At 32.0% G+C, this 20,005-nt stretch overlaps 1 protein-coding gene across 1 annotated transcript in view; it reads right to left on the bottom strand.

The window, feature by feature from the left end:
- Window positions 1-9,251: 9,251 nt before the first annotated feature.
- Window positions 9,252-20,005, bottom strand: part of LOC106884355 (RNA-binding protein RO60) — a 64,001-nt gene continuing 53,247 nt past the window's right edge. Inside the window, exons 3-7 of the mRNA XM_014935698.3 lie at window positions 17,624-17,775; window positions 16,954-17,080; window positions 14,060-14,305; window positions 13,779-13,948; window positions 9,252-10,356 (exon numbers count right to left, since the gene is read on the bottom strand). Of these exons, the coding sequence (XP_014791184.1) occupies window positions 10,224-10,356; window positions 13,779-13,948; window positions 14,060-14,305; window positions 16,954-17,080; window positions 17,624-17,775 (828 nt within the window). The 3' untranslated portion in view covers window positions 9,252-10,223. The remainder of the gene's footprint in view (window positions 10,357-13,778; window positions 13,949-14,059; window positions 14,306-16,953; window positions 17,081-17,623; window positions 17,776-20,005) is intronic.

Genomic DNA, 20,005 nt, shown 5'->3' on the forward strand with positions numbered 1-20,005 from the left:
CAATTGGGTAAGATATGCATATATTTACACATAGGAACTCACTTTGCAATACATTTTTTGCTTGTATATAACAGAAATATTAAACATGTATGTAATATCATATGAATTTTTGGATGGCTATACCCCAAAAAGGAATACTGTATATGCATAATAATATACAAATATAATTTTGTAGCATTACTATAAATAGATGTGTATTTAATACACATAAAGTTTTATATACACACTTATAGAAATATAAAGATTCCATGATAATAGCTATGAAGTGAGACATTTTACTTCAAATAAAACAGGTTTTTCTCTTTCCAAACCAAATTATTTTTGATAATATTTTTCTTGTGCTTAGGGTTTACAACTTTGATTGCACAAACAAACAAAACCATAGAATACTTTATATATGTATATATACTATGCATATTTCAGTATTTTAATAAATTATATTAAAGTTTTATATACTATAAAATTTTTAGCATATATATATATTATATTGTGGACCCAATGTATTTCTCTTTATTGTTTGGGTTCATATGTCTGTAGATATGCATTTCATTAAAAATTCAAAAATAAACTTGAAGATACACATTTTGTTTTCATTTTTCACTTATTTATCTTTAAAGCAAAAATTAAACAAAAACTAAAGACCCATGTACAGAATTTTCCAGATTACATTTTTCATTAGAAATAAAAATAAACAACATAAATATTAATTAAAAATACAATAGGGGTGATGACACAATTTTCAGAAAAAAATATATTAAATCATAATATAATTTCTTTATTTAGACACAACTAAAAAGTTTTAATAGTTAGAGAATAAAATGGATGTAGAATGAGAATTTATGATTTAGAATACAGCACTTTAGTTCTAATTCATAGTTTATTGATTCTTGTTTGTAAAAATAACACAAAATATTTCCAATGCAACAACATTTATGTTCAGAAACACATTTTTATTTACTTTTTTGGAATTTATAAATACATTTCAAGGTAATATACTTTGATAATGGCCCCAAATTTTGCAACATTTGAGATTCTTAGATTTATGTAAGGTTCAGTGATATGACCTATTTATTGACATAGCAGGGCATATAAACAAATGCATGTGGAATATCAATGGTATGTGAGCAATGTGGTGTTAACCATTTTGTTACTATATTTCTGTTGAGATACATTGCTTTTGTTTCAATTAATTTTGAAAATAATAAGGAATTTAGTACAATAATTCAATATTAAACTGAAGTCTAGAACATAAATGTCAGTTGGGTGTAAGGTTTTGATTCAGATCACTTTAAAATAGGAATTTTTTAACATAGACCAGAGGTGGTATCAGTTTGGTATAAAAAGGGTTAAACAAGGTCAGATCATTTGGCCAGTGACACCTCATCACTTTGTATAACAGTCAGAAAGTTATAAATTTTTTTTATAATAGTCACATTTTTCCAAAATTGGAAATTCTTATATTTTTGAACTTTGATTAATTTTCTTTGATTTTTGGACATTTGAGAATATTCTAACTATAGAGATTAATAATCTTTTCTTTCTTTGTCAAAACTTATGATGACTTAGAACAATCCAGTTACTTGCCTTGCACACCATCCAATCCAATAATTTATCCACATGACAGGCAGCCACATTTACTATTGTCTATCACAAAAGTAACAATGTTATACATTTCGATAGGTACACCATAAAAACAAATGAAATAGAGATAAAAATGATTTAAGATTTATAATTCTCATTTTTAATAATGATTTGAAAATTGTTTGAAAACAAATTTTCTTTCTTTTCTTATTTTGTGATGAAGCAAAATTTAGGGTCCTGACTTTGCATATTACCCTATTTTTAGTGTTATTATTTTTAACTTCAATAATTAAGGGCTCAAACTTTATGTTGATAAAAAATGTGCCAAAGATCATGTATAGAAGAACATTTCAATTTTCAAGTGTATCATATCTTATATTTAATATGTTGATCAATTCTAAATACCACAGTAATTGTAGAGAATCTAAACATTTACAGTTTTAAAATGTTTGCGAATGAAAGTTGGGAAAATGGAAATTAACAAATTTTCAAATCTTAAGGCACTGCATATAATAACGGTTTGATTTGAAATTTTAATAAAAAAAATGTAATGGCATTTGGGCATGAAATTTTAGCTGCTTGAAGCTTTCTAAAGCAGAATTTAAAACATAACATGAGATATATTACGTGGTACAAAATTGAGAGTTACATTTGAAAAGCGTTTATGCTAACCACCATTTGGCTTTGGATGAAGAATTTCAACAAATTTTGATGCTTTTGAAGGAGATAGCGTAAGATATTTATTTCCAAAATACAAATGTGATTGTCAACAAAAATATTTAAAAGCTAAATTAAATCCCATTATTACAGTATTAATTTGAATTTTCTTTTAATTTCAAGTATACTAATTGAAATGCAATTCCACTTCAGTGGAGAATGAGACATAAAAGGTTGGTGCCAACAAAAACAAGCTTAATTAGTATTTATAATAAATACTTAGAGTTAAGAAAGGTAACAGCTATTAAATCTATTCAAAATGAAAAATATTTAATGTTTGGCAGATAATTTGACTTTTAGCTATTTTAGTAAAGTATTAAAAGAAATGAAATTTCTTCTTTTGAAATTTACTTGTAAGATAGATATAAATGGAACTTAACCATTGAGGTTAATCACTCAGAGATACCAACTGCATGAAGAATAATAGTTAAGTTAGCATATTTATTGTAACGGACATTAGTCAGTTAATTAAAACATCTATGTGACGAGGAAAAGCTTAATGACTAATATTTTAAATAATTTTGGTAAGTACAAGAGACAGCTCCAGACATGTTTCAATTTCATAAAGCTGACTCAACAAAGCTGAAAAAAGATTCTTATAAATTTTAAGCTTTACCTATCAATATTAAACACAAAATACAATGCAAATAAAAAATTCAGTTGAACTATTAATGCAAGTAGATGGTTATTATATGTATCAAATAATTAAAAAACAAGGACTATTGATAGTTTGTCAATAGCTCGATTACAAAAGTTAAGAAATCAAATTATATGTATTTCATCAATTTCAAATGTAAGTGATGTAAGTTTGAAAGAAAAATATAACAAGTGTTCTGAACACTTTTATTGAAGAAACTAGATAAATTGGAAAAGATACCATTTATGTTGTCCAAGTAGCATAAAGAGCATGGAGATTTTAGATGTCTGACAAGAGAATTTTACACTGACAAGTTTTAATTATTAGAATTTGGCATTTTCAAATTCTTAATTAACTGAAATTTTAAAATTTTAGTCATATTGAAAGCAATTGAATACATCAATGTAATTTAAGCATTATCAAACTAAAGTGGTTTTTAGACAGGCAGATCATTAGGAAAACCCAGTTCTAAACTAGGTGTTGTAAACCTTTAAACCACAATAAACAGACTTAAAATATGAAACACTTACACAGAATATATGAAAGTGCTTATGACACAACAAATGTATCAGAAAGAGCATTTGACTAGAATATTTTGCTCATTCACCTCAAATCCTTGTTAGGAAAAGGTAATGGTTACGTCTTTACTATTGAAGTAAATAAAAATGACCATTTACTGTATGCTGATATAAAAAATTGTTAAAAAGAATGTGAGACATGAAAATATGAAGTAATGAGTTTTCTTTGGTACAAATTTCTTTTAAGTTAGAAAGAGGATATGATTGACAAACTTAATCTATTAGTATTACTTCTACCAATTACAGAGGATGAAATGCAAAATCAGCCATAGCAGGTTTTGTATTAAAAAAACTAAAGGTCTAAGTTGAATATTATAAAGCCTCTAGTCTATAACAACTTCACTGCGCTGGAATATGTAACGGTCATGCTATTCTTAAAGTGAACATGTAATAATACAAACTAAGTCATGGACTATTGAGTAGAATTATTTCTAGAAAAATTCCTTAATGATGAAATATTACATTTGATTAAAAGTATAGGTGAGGAATAATATATTTTTATTTGAATATGCAAGATAGCAGATAAATACACTAAAATTTAGTAAAATAAGAATTAAGTACTAAAGAGGAAAGCTGTAATTAATTCCATTTTAAAAAATAAATGTTAATTACTTACAAAAATATAACTCCTTTCCAAACATTTATTAGGCCAGGCAATCACATCTATTAAATTCTATCATAACCACAGTTTCTGGCTGCATGTACAATGGCTACTATATTAAAGTAGATCAAACATAATACTTGAAATGAATTTTTTAAATGAGAGGAGTTTCAGCATTGTTATTTTCTAATTGATTTTGTTATAAAAGAAATTTCAGATATTGTTAACAACTCTTTGGTGCAAATGGATTAATAATAATTTTCCTTACAAAGTAGTGAAGTTGATTTACAGGTCAGTAAAATTAAAAATAGAAAAGGAAAGTGATGATAGTCCAATCATATTAGACATAAATAAAATTGATCCAGGTTGAAACTGAAACCAGACCAAGGACTCAATTTATCAAGAATTTATTACTGCATTGCAATGCCTTTTACAATAACAAAAATAAATCTATTTTATGAGGTGGAACTGCATCAGCGACCAGGCTGCTGAAGTATGATGAAACTTTTTGACACTTCATAAAAGACAGTACTATTAAGTCATAAATGAAAGCTGAATATAATAACTAGTGTGTGCTTTTAAATGGCTAAAATGGTTTTTCCATGACATAATTGTTTCAGTTCCAAAACATGATTTCAAATCAAGTCAAATTTGTAGAACTCTCAAATCTATTTCATTCTTGGGATTAACAAATTTTGATCTAAAACGTTTTAATAATTTACTTCATTGAAAATTTGATAAAAGCAGTTTAAAGGAAAATGTTAAATCCTTTGAAGATGTATTAACTCTTTGTTACTACAATTCAGTTGAAATTTACTTCCTTTCTTCCAATTAATTTTTAAGATACTTAAGAATTTAATAAAATAACTGTCATTATTAAGCTGGTGTTTGGAACATAAATTAACATGAAATTTTGATGGTAGGTTTTAATTTAGATCCTTTTAAAACAGAAAGCTTGTGTTACAGGCCCACAGTGGTCTCAGGCGGATTGGTACCGAACAGATTAAAAAACAAATAGAATCAAACTGTGCATTAAAATTTTCCAATTTTGTGAAATATTAATTAACCTTAAAGAATTTGAGCTTGCTTTTAAAAATTTTATTCAAAGAAAAACTGCATATCTGGTTTTAAAATTTAATTTCAATACCCTTTTGTTGTTGCATAAAGATAAAAAAACGTTTATCAAATAAATAAATGCAAAATTAATCTAAACTCTACTGTAAAATCTTTAAAACATTTGGCAAAAGCTTCTTTTTTTTTTGCTGAATATCTGGAATAATCAGTGTTATGTCAGGTGTGAACCGTTTAATTAAGCTAAAATATATGTTACTGAATTCCATTTCAGTTGTGAAATCAGAATACAGAAAGAGCTAATTTAAATTAATTAAATACATATTTGGTTAAAAAGCCAGTTAAAATCAAAAATACAGAAATTCATAGAATTTAGTGATGGATTAAAATATTATCACACAATATTTGAAAAGAGCTATTGTATTGGACCACAAAGAAAAATAAAAAAAAGGTTACAGCAAGCAATGTTAGATGGAATGCAAAGAAGGTGAGATTTAGCATAGCTTGATTTTACTGTGTTAAACATTTCAGAGAAAGAAAATGAGGAACAAAAAACAAAACTGCATTCAAAAATAAAGGAATGCTCCACTGCTAAGAGTAAAACTAAACAGCGAAGTTTTTAAAATATTTTCCAGAAATATTTTCATAGAAATAAAATTTAATTTCTAAACTGGATCAGATGAACATATAGTATTGCTTCTTCTTTTACTTACAAAATAGTAACAAAGATTTATATTTATTTTACTTTCAATATTTTCTAATCTAAACAAGCTATTTTTATGGTGGTAGCTTTCTGGTCATTGATGCTAGCATTTTTATCTTTAGATGTGATATTATTTATTGATAAGAATAAAACAAATTAGAAACTAAGTACATATTAAAATTTTTAAGATATTCAACACGTAGAAGGAAGATTAAAAGCAGGACAGAAAGAAGTGCTGATTCTAAAGTTGGATTTTCTTTGCTACTATAAGCTATTCAAATTTTCTGCTTTTTTTTTTCAGACAAAAATACTCCATAAAAACATTGCTTTATAAAGTATTTCATATTAAATGAAAAAAAAAAAAAAAAGTCCCCTCTTCTGTGTAAAAAAACCCCAAAAAACCCCCAAAAGAAACAACAAATAATTTAATGAAAATTGTGTCATACATTTAACCTTTCAAATTTTGTGCTGAAAAATTGCTCTCGAATTTCTATCACTGAATCTTCTTTCGAGTGTATGTGTGTGTGTGTGTGTGTGTGTGTGTGTGTGTGTGTATGTATATTTTTGTATACACACATGATATATAATTATACAAACATGCACATACACACACAAAAAAAAAATGCACACACACATACGTATATATATATATATATATATATATATATATATATATATATATATATACACACACACACACATACATGGATACACAGTCTGATCAATAAGTATCTGAACTGTTGCCATAGTAATGAAGCTAAAGCATGCAAAGTGAAGCTGCTTGGTATAGATTGACCTTGAACTCTGCTCTGCATGTGCACTAAGTTTTAATGTTCTAGCTCACTTCCGCTGTTTACAGCATTGCTTGGAAGGAAGGTGTGTAGCATGTGATCATTGCATTGATTATGACAGAGAAAGTTGAGCAAAGAATCTGCATTAAATTTTGCCAAAAGCTTGGTGATACCTGCTCAGAGGTCTACACAAAGTTTTCAAAAAGTTTTCATTGTTCTCGACACTATCAAGGAGATCTTGTGCAACTGAAGTGAGAGTGTCTTTTTGGTCAGCTGAAAGCAGTTTTGGCACAAACTTGGCAGACATGCATCTCATACCCAAATTTGCAGTGATAATGGACTGAACTGAACTGTAACAGATCTGCACATCTTCTGACAACTCACAGATAATGATTTGACAATTTTCCCTCACAGTTGCACACACATCTGCGATATTCTCAATATTTTGCAATTTTCTCAGTTCTGCTGAGATAATATCAACATTTTTTCAGCCATCTTGGAAACATCTGAACCACTTGTACACTTGTGTGCAGCTCATACACTTTCTGCAACTTTGCATAGGCCTTTGAACGGGTATCGGCATGATAACTTTTTCTGTCATGGTCAATGCAACAATCACACACTACACACCTTCCTTCCAAGCACTGCTGTAAACAGTGGAAATGAGCAAGAACGTTGAAACTTAGTGTGCATGCACAGTATAGATCAAGGTCAATCTTTGCCAAGCGGTTTCACCCTGCATGCTTTAGCTTCGTTACTATGGCAACAATCTGGATACTTATTGATCAGACCTCATATAATTATATATATATATATATATATATATATATATATATATATATATGTATATATTTACATATATATACACACATGTATATGTATATATGTATATATATATATATATATATATATATATATATATATATAGATGTATGTATGTATGTATGTATGTAAGTATGTATGCATACATACATACATGTATCTGTATAGACAAACACACATGCTATACATTATGAATACATACACATATAATGGGAGACTTTGTGTGAGACAGAAGGTATGGTGTGAAAAAAAAACAGTATATTAAGAAATGAGCAATCCTCACAAAATTAGGAATGCATGCAATACATATAACAATATTCAAGACACTGAAAAGGTAAAAAAAAAACACCCCATCAAAAATAACAACAGCTTCTTGCAATGTGTGGTAACATGATAACAATGAACAAAAAAAAAAAATTCTGCCATGCTTGTGTGGGTGACTCAATGAACATCAGTTAAAGAGAGATACCAAGAGATTAGTGGTAGTACAAAAAGCTACAGCGAGGAGTATGACTGAGCAGGAGCTCAAACCAAAAGATAATTTGTACTCAAGGAATTAAAACTTTAGGAAGGAAGTTCATGCACGTAGAAAAATATCTTAGAATAGGAAATGAAAAACAAAAATAGTTTTTTTGTTTCATTTTTTGTGATATAACTAACAAACACACCAAAAAAACTATAAACTTAAGACTAGATCTTATGAAGAGTCAGTACACTTCTTTTTAGGGATTTTACATTAACTGAAGATTTCTTTAAAGCCAAATTTAAATTCCCATCCTTTATTAGAAGAAAACCAGTTTCTTCCCACTCACTCCATTTTTGCACAATACATAATGAATAATATAATTGAAGTTTCAATAGATTTTTTTTAATGTTTTATTTACTCCATGTACCAGTGTTCAACACAGAAGTATTGGAAGAAATAAGCACTCAAAAATAGTGATATATAAAATGGAAGGATTCATTATATATATATGTGTGTATATACATGTGCAAGTGTATGTATAACATATATGCACACACACTCATATATATATATATATATATATATATATATATATATATATATATACACACACACATACACTACACATATACAATATATACATGCATATACAATATATATAAAAACCTATATATATGTATATATACATAAATGCAGGTATTTATATGTATGCATTTATATGTATATATGTATATATATATATATATATATATATATATATATATATATATATATATATATATATATATATATATATATATATATATATATATACTCACACACACACACAGAGACAAAAAAGATTTTTTAATTCAAAATTATTAATCATACAATCCTTAGAAAATTATACATATAAAGTAACACAGGTTTTGTGTTAGTACTTTCCTTCTTTCCAGCTTTTCAAATACATGTAGTATGTGGATACTATGTATGTTTGAAAAACTGAATACAGAAGAAAGTTTTTCTGCGAACACTTTCATCATCAGGTCTCCATTAATGTGCTTTTTTAAAAAAAGATCTTATATAATTAATAATTTTTAATAAAAAAAAAAAATCATTTTTCAAATATTTTGACTGTATTAAGAAATTTTTCTAAAATTTTCAAATATATATACACACACAGGTGCATATATATTGTTTGGCTTGTAGTATAGTTCATCATTCTAATAATACTATATAAAATTTTGGGTATAAATTTGTGGGGTAATGAGAAGGGATCTTTTCATCTTGGAAATATATCAGAAATTTTGTCATAAGAAAAACCTATGAAATATAACTGGAAGTGAAGTTGAAATATTGGATGTGGGATAATTGGGGCTAGTAGATGAAGAAGAAATTGAAGAATATCATAAGGTGAAAGAGAACTGGAGAATAGGTGTATGAACCCCAATTAGTAGAGAAAAAAAAATTTATTAGAGGACAGTAAAGAGTACAGAAAACATAACGGAGAAATGAGAGAAAAACTAATACAAGAGGCAGAAGTGAGTAGGGAAACAATAAGACGACAAATGTTCAAGTGAGTGCTTGGGTGTGTAAATACTTTTTAATAGTTTATTACAGTAAATAATTTCATCTCTTTCATTGCCAGAAGTGGTAAATACAGACTTCTTTCTGCTGCTCACCAAATGCCCTGCTGAGGTGAGAAGAGAGTCAGCATTTAAGAGTTTAAAATAGATAGTTTTGTAACACCACATATAACTCAGCAGAAACAGTCAATAACTCATTTATCATAAAAAAGAATAGCAAAACAAAGCAAAACAACAACAAGCATGTTTCCCCCTTTTTTTTTTAAAGCTTTTTCAGCTAAGTTTAGTATGGTTGCACACCACATGTCATAGCCATTCCAGAAGTAAAAACCTTCGATGCCATAACACTGATAATAAAAATTCAGTTCAGTTAAAAAATAAGAAAAGTTTAAAAGAGCAAACTTCTCATATTGAAGGAATTCTAAAAAGATATCACAAAATAGCAGTCTGAGGTAATTAAAAAAAAATCAGAATTGGTACAAATGTCTATCATAGTGTAGAATTGTGAGAGAATGCGTTGAATTAAAACTGCCAAACTGACAAGGCAGCTGTAGGTTAAAATCTGCCGCTGGGAGTGGAGGAAAACTTAGGAAATTAGCCTTGACAAGGACATATTTGGCAGTAGTAGATGTGGAGAGAAAGTTTTCTTTTTTGGTGCCAGCAGCAATCATGGAACAGTGTAGTTTGAAAGTCAGAGATTTCCTAAAACAAAATCATGGATGACACGTGGTGCATTCTCATCAAAACCAGCAATATCTAACATGCCATTATCAGATGGGTCAGCAAATCTTAATCTATTGGTGGATATAGCACAGTTAATATACCTGAAATAATAAAATATTGAAGTAAATCAAACTGACAACAGTATTAATGTTTATAAATAAATATACAATATTCATGTGTATTGAAAACAATTGTTTGTAAAATAAATGTAAAATAAGGTATGTATAAATGTTACATCTGTTATTAATAAGTCTATTACTATTACTAATATTTTCAGTATTCATTCATATAAATATGAATAAATGACCATCTTCACACACACACTAAAAAAATTGTAAAAGAAAACATGACTTTCTTTGTGATTTGACTGGAATTTCTTTCTTTCGAAAGAAAATGCCATCAAGTTACATGTGGCTATTTTGACAAACTATACAACAGAATTATCACTCTCCTTTTGGTCAACAATAATCAGCATTGTCACCCATAAGATTTTAATATTTTCAGGGAATTTGAGGCTTCTTGGATTCTAGTTGAAACCTTCTCAAGGTTCAATTAGGTTTTCATGTTCTCTTTTCCTTCTGATTGTTGGGAGTAACAAAATAAATACCAAACATTTATGGAGATGAATTTTGTAAAGCTATGATGGCTGTGAAAGTTATTCAGCCCTAAAGTCTACAAAAACAGATTAACATGAAGAAACATTTACAATAGGCCCCATGATCTGTAGCTTCTAAAATAACTTATAAATGGTAGTAAAACATGGAATGTAAATCAGAAGAAATGGAGAGGAATGATCCCTTGGCTGTTCAATGTGTGGCAAGCTGAACACTGGAAATGTAACTTTTCCCTTCACTCATGCTGTTACTGTCATAGAGGAAGGCACGAGGGCCATACACTCTCATTTACTCTTTCTTCTAAAAATACACAACCTTGTGTCTATGTAATAAATCTTAGGAGAATATATCTCTCCAGCACAAAAGGTAATATGCCTTTGCATAATTAATATCATGACTATTGGAATTTAGTCAAGACATAAAAAGTACAAAGCAAGTTATGTACTAAAAATACATGGTGATAATTTTAAGTCACTTTTATATTTTTGTATTTAAGGAAGTAAAAATCACTTTGAAGTTCATATCTGGGTGGGGCAACTAAATATATATTTTATATAAAATTATAGTAGCACTGCTAAAATAATCTGAATCTACCAAAGTTAAATATTATTAAGATTAATGGTTAATTTGGACTGTAACCTTAAAATTACTTTGTTACTATTTAGCTTTGTTTCTTCAATTACTAGTTGACCCAAAAATATTATAAGAGACCTAACAATTGACCTGTACAACAGAATTACCACTATCTTTATTGTCATCAATATTCAATATTGTCCCAACCAGAATTTTGATATTTTCAGAGAATCAGGGGCTTATCAGTTTCTAGTTTAAGTTTTGCTCTTTTACTAAAGAGAAGGTATTTAGTGTGTAATTTAAAGCAAAGAAACAGTTTGACAAGAATGATTAATTTGTCAAAAATGTGTCAAATTTATACATGAATGGCTAAATTTATTCTCTCAGTTCAAATTACTGTTGTTCTGGCTATGTTGGAGCACTGCCAGAAAACAGTTCAAACTATATTTAGAGGTGTAGCTATTACTCTCGCTTTAAATAACTAGATAACTTACTCAAAGTCATACAGCATCAAACTTTAAACACTTTTTGTTGTCATTTATTCAAAACTCCAGATATGAAGAATTGTCTAACTCATTCTAACATGGAGACTTGAAAATGTTATAGGAATCATCATCATCATCATCGTTTAACGTCCGCTTTCCATGCTAGCATGGGTTAGATGATTTGACTGAGGACTGGTAAACCAGATGGCTACACCAGGCTCTAATCTGATTTGGCAGAGTTTCTACAGCTAGATGCCCTTCCTAATGCCAACCACTCCGAGAATGTAGTGGATGCTTTTACGTGCCACCGGCACGAAGGCCAGTCAGGCGGTACTAGCAACGGCCACGCTCAAAATGGTGTATTTTATGTGCCACCTACACAAGAGCCAGTCCAGCGGCACTGGCAACGATCTCGCTCGAATGTCTTTTCACGTGCCAGGAAGGCGACGCTGGTAACAATCACGCTCAAATGGTGCTATACATACATATATATATATATATCTTATCTATAAAAGGCAGATTTTCTGTGTGTGTGTGTGTGTGTTTAAAATTCATACATTTACACAATTCCAAATTTCTTGAATTAAAGAATCGGAATTAATATTCTAAATACAAACAATGATGGTTTTTTTTTTTGAAGAATAACATTTGTGTTTTCTTGTTATTGAAAACAAGATTGACATATCTCCATTGGGAGATGCTTTCAAAGACATTGTACATGGAATCAGTGTAGGTTTGGTGTGAGGTGTATAGGCTGCAAGTGGATGAAGCATGGTTGGGGGATGTCAGGAAGGAATGAATAGCAGCTGTGTAAGAAGTATTGTTTGGATGTGACAGCAAGTTAGTTATTGATTTACAGAAAGAAGAGACTGAGGCACAAAATCAAACTTTGGATTTACTGGAGTAAATAGAATGAGGGACAGCAAGAGCTGTTAACACATGCTTACATTCTGTTATATATTTCATTGATAAATTTCAATAAACACATATATACAAGAATATGCACTAATTAAAGATCAAATACAAATAACTCCAATGTCAATACTAAATACACTGTCTTTAAAATAGCGTGTTATCACTGAGGTACCACCTGGACACTGAATCACTTCTCACTTCGTACCTTGAAGTGGCACTTGGGCACCTCATCACAACTATTTATCTCCTTGCAATTACTACTGGTCTATTCTTACCTTTTCCCCCGAATGTGAGTAGCTATATAGCTCCTCTACAACAAGCTGCTCTACTTCAACCTCTTCTCTCATACTTTAATCTCATCTAGCATAAGGACCCCCCACCATCACTCTCCTTGAGTTTTGTACACTTGTGAGCTGGATGGCAACCTCAATAGTGCCAGTAACAGGGGAAAAAAGCACTCAGTACACACTGTAGAGTAGTTGGAAAAAAACCATATCAAAGTAGATAGTGGAGCATGAATGCAGTCCTAGGACTCATCAGATCCTGTCAAACCATCCAACCATGGAGGTACTTGGCTTAGTAGTTTGGGGGTTGGACTCATGATCCTAAGATTGTGGTTTCGATTCCTGGACCGGATAACATCTTGTGTCCTTGAGCAAAACATTTTATATCATGTTGCCTCAGACCAGTCAGCTAGCAAAAATGAGTAATCCTGCAATGGACTGGCATCCCATCCTGGGAAAATATATGCACCACAGAAACCGGGAAACTGGCCCCATGAGTCTATATAACCCGGGAAGGAGCCTTATCTAAACCATTTGATCCATGCCAGCATGGAACATGGAGATTAAATGATGGTGATGATAATAATGATGATGATGATGATGACTATGACAATGATGATATACAACATAATATACAGAGAAAATATATTACTTTGCATTAGGCATGTCCATTTTTGTTCTGTACAGTTTCATAGCTTCTCCTGGAGAAATATCACTGATGCATTCTCTACAATCAGTAATCACAAGAAATACATCAATAAGGGATTTTTTAGCAATGGCCCACTTGACAGGCAAAGACAGATCTCTAGCATTTTGCAGCAACTATAAATAGAGAGAAACAACATTAAATACAGTGACCATGCTAGAAACTTATTTAATATAAACAGAAGGTAACTATGAATGAGTTCAGAATAACAAATTTGAGGCACTCACTGGGAAACTGCAAATTAGATCACAAATTTCTGAGAGCTGCATATTTGGTGTAATTTTTAAATTAAGTGCGACCGCTGGCAATAACAATAGTAGTTGAAAGTCATCTTCTTTGTGTGCAATAATCATTGACATTAAGGCAGCAGCCAGTTTTGTAGAGATGACTGGTGCTCCTCGGACTGCATTGCGGAATACATTGTCGTCTGCCTTTACAGCAACAAGAAAGCGTTTACCGGTGCTTGGCACATTCTATTAAGAAAAGATTTGAACAAAAATTTAATTCATTATCAAGTATTTAGGTTAAATGAATTTAATTAAAATGAAAAATAGAAAATGGAGTTTGAATGCAGTAATATTAAATCAGTTGTGAAGTTGAAGACATCAATTACAAGAGAGAGAAAATAAAGAATGTGTCTATGTGTGTCAGAGTCTACAAATATACACTGAAAAGGAATTATTGGCTATCAGAAGATATAGATATTTATCAGGCAAGCTATTTTTCTAAGTAATCTTTATAGAACCTTTTCATGTGGATGAGGACAATTGTTTCAAAGAAACATTCAAGAGTTATCCTTCTTTACATCAGTCCAATGGTGAAGGTTGATGGAATTCAATTTCATTAACCATCTTTCTATGATGAGAAAAGGAAAAATGTCACAATATTGGTTATATTGTGGGATGGTGTAGGACTCAACTGTGGTTATCATTGTTTAGATAAATACAGTGATCAATATTCAGAGAATTTAATTTCTTTAATTATCTTCCATTGATGAAGAAATTAAATGCCACAATATTGGTTAAATGTAGAAACATTGGAAGGACTCAACTGTATTAATTCAAATTGGAGTGAATAAATAATTAGTGAATTAAATTGAAATGAAAAATTAATGTGTGGGTAACTTAAGCTAGGTAATATTTGGAATGAATTAAATTTTTATTTTCCAGCAAACAAATCAAACTTTTTATACCATAAATTTACAACCATATTGTTGGCTTATACACCAAAATGACTTTGGAGGACCAGATGTTTCATATGAAATATAGCAAAATTTGGAAAAATAGTGACAATGTTTGTATGTTTACACTATGTACTACGGTTACTTATATACTAGAAGATACAGCATTGATTTGCTTTTAACTATTCGATCAGCATCCTGTATCAGAAAACCATTTTTGCAGAAGTGTTTTCTGACAAGAGGAATGCAATCTTTTATGATGCAACCCCCTACCCACCATACTATATGGTTATGAGATGGGACTGGAAGTCCAGTAATGAAACCAACTGTGGGATTGATGTACAATCACACAATAGGTGGTGTCGAAGATTCTGATCAACTGGCATCAACACAAATCAGTGCACAAATTTGTGAAATAGTATAAGAAACTTTTCTTATATGTGGCGGATATGACATTAGTAAATTCGTTTTTGATATGGCATATGCTTAGTGGTGTGGGAGATGGACTAACATTTTCTGAGTTGCTTGTGTAAGAAATAATAGAAGTTTTGAATTTTCAACCATACTGTTCACATGCTTTATGGAATTTTAGTGAGTGGTTAGCAAAAATTACTAAGATGGGAGAGTTTTGTGTTTAGTTAGGTTTAATAAAGAAACAATCTTCTGTTAATATGCACAATACAATTTCTTTATTTAAATTCATCCACCAAATGAAGAACTATAAAGTATATTCCAGATGTCATTAACCCCATGACATCAGTTGATGTAAATTTATGCATGCTGTGTACTTGCTTTAAATCTGATAGTGTAAATATAAATGGCTTTATCTACCCTGGTTTTTGTCCTGGTTGGTGTAAATATCCACTATCATTCACAGTGTTGGTATAGAGGCCATTTTGCAAATTTGATAGGCTTGTTAGATTTCTTATGTAAATATTTTCAACTTAGTGTGAGGCTTCATCAACATAATAATTTTAAAATTGTGGTATTGGTGTACAATCACACAATAAATGGTATCGATAATTATGATCAACTGGTGTCAACACACAAATCAGTGTACAAATTTGTGAAATGGTATAAGAAGCTTTTTTTATACATGGTAGACATGACATTGGAAAATTCATTTTTGATATGGCAAGTGCTTGGTGGTGTGTAGATGGACTAACATTTTGTGAGTTGCTTGTGAAAGAAATAATAAAAGTTTTAGATTTTCAACCATACTGTTCATGGGGGCATTCACATGCCGGTCCTTCCCTGTGCCTAATCGTCAAGGGACATGGACATGTTTCCCTTGCAATTCCACCAACCGAATAAAAGAACATGTCAAAATGATGTGCTGTGTGTGCAGTGCACAGCTGCCACAAAGAGATGAGATATGCACAGACTGTCATGTCCCATTATGTAATACACTCTGTTTTCATATTCACCATACCAAAGTTAATTTTTTATGTTTTGTTAAGCCAATATACAATATTTGTCTGACTTACACTGTTGGGCGATCTTATTCCAGTAGTAATACCACAGGAGCGTTTGGCCCAGTGATAACAGTTTACATACATAAACAGTGCTTACTTTATAGTGGTTAACATAAATATACACTGAACCATTGTTGTGTGCGGAGTGCTGACCTCAGCTGAGATGATTACTGTTGGTGTAGCCTAGTTGCCTGATAAACATCCATTGTCATGGGGTAAACTGTCATTAAATAATTACAATAGTCTCCCTTATTTTTTTTAAATACAAAATGATATTGATTTTTAATGATCCTTCTACTAACAAAAGTGCAATTCTTAAAATATAAGATTTATTCAGAATACCATATTCATTTCTTCTTTTTTAATTCATCAATCTTCACTTTTCAGTAACCAGGTTCTTCTGTCTTACAAACTTGTACTTACAATGTTTTTATTAAAGAAGTAATTCAGTGAGGAAATACCTTACCTGAATAGCAGTGTTTAGTGTGAAGTTAAGAGCTTCTACAACATGAGGGATGCGATTCCATTTGCGCCGTAAACCTTTGCCTTGTTCATATGTACGAAGAGCAATAAGTACTGAGTAAGGATGTATCCTGTCAAAAGACAAAACCATGGTAATGGAATGATTCTTTTACAACTCATTATTTCTATATTTCCAAGTTAGCAGGTTGCACATTTTTGCTTAAGTGAGTTCTCCCACAAAGTCACAATGAGATATGAATATTTTTATCAAATAGAAGTCTAGTAGTCTATCTTTTAAATAAAGGAAACTGGTTTTCTATACTAGTAACTGAAAGCAGAATAAGAATTAGATTCAAACTGACTGGTACCACCAATCAATATTATTCAAAGGTTAAATGCTGATATTAATTTGGCTAGAATGTTTCCAAATATGTTTTAGCAGAATCATTTTTAAGGAAACAAAAACTGAACTGCAACTCAAACTCTGAAATACTTTAAGAATACAATATGCAAAATAGAAAATAGCATAGCTTCCAAATTTACTGATGATGTTTATGTTACTGTTATTAGAAAATTTGATGTTAATAAAATTTTTAAAAAAACCCTAAAAAGCAAAAAGAAACAAGCTGAACCAATATCTTTTAAAAGCAAATCCAGTTTTATTCTAAACTCACTTGCTAGAAAGGATTTCATCGGTATTCTTTAGTCGTTCAATAATGTGTTTAGATGTGTCATTAGCTGGTTCTAACAAACCCTGACTTGCGATCTTGGAAATATTTTGTAACAACATAGGCAGAGGCAGTCTATATGCAAGAGTGTTCCATACCTAAAATGACAAAAAGAAAACCAAAGCAGGAGAATCAAATATTAAATACCAGCACCAATAACAATGATAATAATAATCCTTTCTAATATAGGTACAAGACCAATAATTTCGGCGGGAGGGGATAAATTGATTACATTGACCCCAGTGTTCAAATGGTACTTATTTTATCGACCCCCAAAAAGATGAAAAGCAAAGTCAACCATGGCGGAATTTGAACTGAGAACAAGAAGAAGCATTTTGCTTGGTGTGCTCATAATTCTGCCAGCTCGCAGCCTCAATGACAACAACGGTGACAGTGGCGGTACGACAGCAACAACAATAAATGCAAAAGATTGTTTTAACTGATATGTTACACATTTTGAGAAGAGCATTGTTGCTTTGAGAATGATTACCACCCATCTAATTTGTTTGTTTTTTTCCACATAACCTCAATTCATTTTGAAAATGAACAATCTGATGTGTTTGATTTAATGGCTTATCAATGTATAACAGTGAATTTCTTTGCCCTACATGTTGAGAAGACACTCAACAAGAAATGGAAACAAAATTGAAAGAAGAAAAACTAATAATAATCATCATCATCATCATCGTTTAACGTCCGCTTTCCATGCTAGCATGGGTTGGACGATTTGACTGAGGACTGGAGAAACCGGATGGCAACACCAGGCTCCAGTCTGATTTGGCAGAGTTTCTACAGCTGGATGCCCTTCCTAACGCCAACCACTCAGAGAGTGTAGTGGGTGCTTTTACGTGTCACCCGCACGAAAACGGCCACGCTTGAAATGGTGTCTTTTATGTGCCACCCGCACAAGCCAGTCCAGGGGCACTGGCAACGATCTCGCTTGAAAATCCTACAGGAGCCAGTCAGGCGGTACTGGCAACGGCCACGCTCAAAATGGTGCATCTCATGTGCCACCCGCACAAGAACCAGTCCAGGGGCACTGGCAACGATCTTACTTGGCTTGCCGGGTCTTCTCACGCACAGCACATTTCCAAAGGTCTTGGTCCGTAGTCATCACCTCGGTGAGGCCCAATGTACGAAGGTCTTGCCTCACCACCTCAGCCCAGGTCTTCCTGGGCCTACCTCTTCCACGGGTTCCCTCAACTGTTAGGGTGTGGCACTTTTTCACGCAGCTATCCTCCTCCATTCTCACCACATGTCCATACCAGCGCAATCGTCTCTCTTGCACGCCACAACTGATGCTTCTAATGTTCAGCTTTTCTCTCAAGATACTTACACTCTGACGGGTATTCACATTGACATTACACATCCAACGGAGCATACTGGCTTCATTCCTTGCGAGCTTACGTATGTCCTCAGCATTTACAGCCCATGTTTCACTGCCATGTAGCATGGTTGTTCGTACGCATGCGTCATACAGTCTGCCTTTTACTCTGAGTGAGAGTCCCTTTGTCGCCAGCAGGGGTAAGAGCTCTCTAAACTTTGCCCAGGCTATTCTTATTCTAGCAGCTACACTTTCAGCGCACCCACCCCCACTACTAACTTGGTCGCCCAGATAGCGGAAGCTATCGACTACCTCTAGTTTTTCACCCTGGAATGAGATAGAAGTTGTTTCCTGTTTGTTTGCAGCATAGAGGAGCTCCCAGGGGCAACCTGTCTTGAACTCCTCTGTGATTGCCTGGAGGACTATGGTAAATAAGAGGGGGCTGAGGACAGAACCTTGGTGGACCCCTACCTCTACCCGGAATTCATTGCTGTACTCATTTCCAACCCTCACCTTACTGGCAGCATCTCTGTACATGGCTCGCACAGCTCTCACTAACCATTCTTCTATCCCAAGTTTCCTCATTGACCACCAGATAAGGGACCGGGGGACCCTGTCAAAGGCTTTCTCCATGTCAACGAAAGCCAGGTACAGAGGTTTATTCTTAGCTAGGTATTTCTCCTGCAACTGTCTCACTAGAAATAAGGCATCAGTAGTGCTTTTACCTGGCACGAACCCAAACTGCATCTCATCTAAATTGATTCGCTCCCTAATTAGTTGGGCTATGACCCTCTCTGTAACTTTCATAACCTGATCTAACAGCTTGATGCCTCTGTAATTATTTGTATCTAAAGCGTCCCCTTTACCTTTGTAGCAGTTGACTATGATGCTGCTACACCAGTCATTGGGTAATAATAATCCTTTCTTCTATAGGCACAAGGTCTGAAGTTTTGAGGTGGGGCAAGTTGATTACATCGACCCCAGTGTGTAACTGGTACTTATTT

The sequence above is a fragment of the Octopus bimaculoides genome, chromosome 2, assembly GCF_046866305.1.
Source record: "Octopus bimaculoides isolate indiv1 chromosome 2, ASM4686630v1, whole genome shotgun sequence".
NCBI classification, from domain to species: domain Eukaryota; kingdom Metazoa; phylum Mollusca; class Cephalopoda; order Octopoda; family Octopodidae; genus Octopus; species Octopus bimaculoides.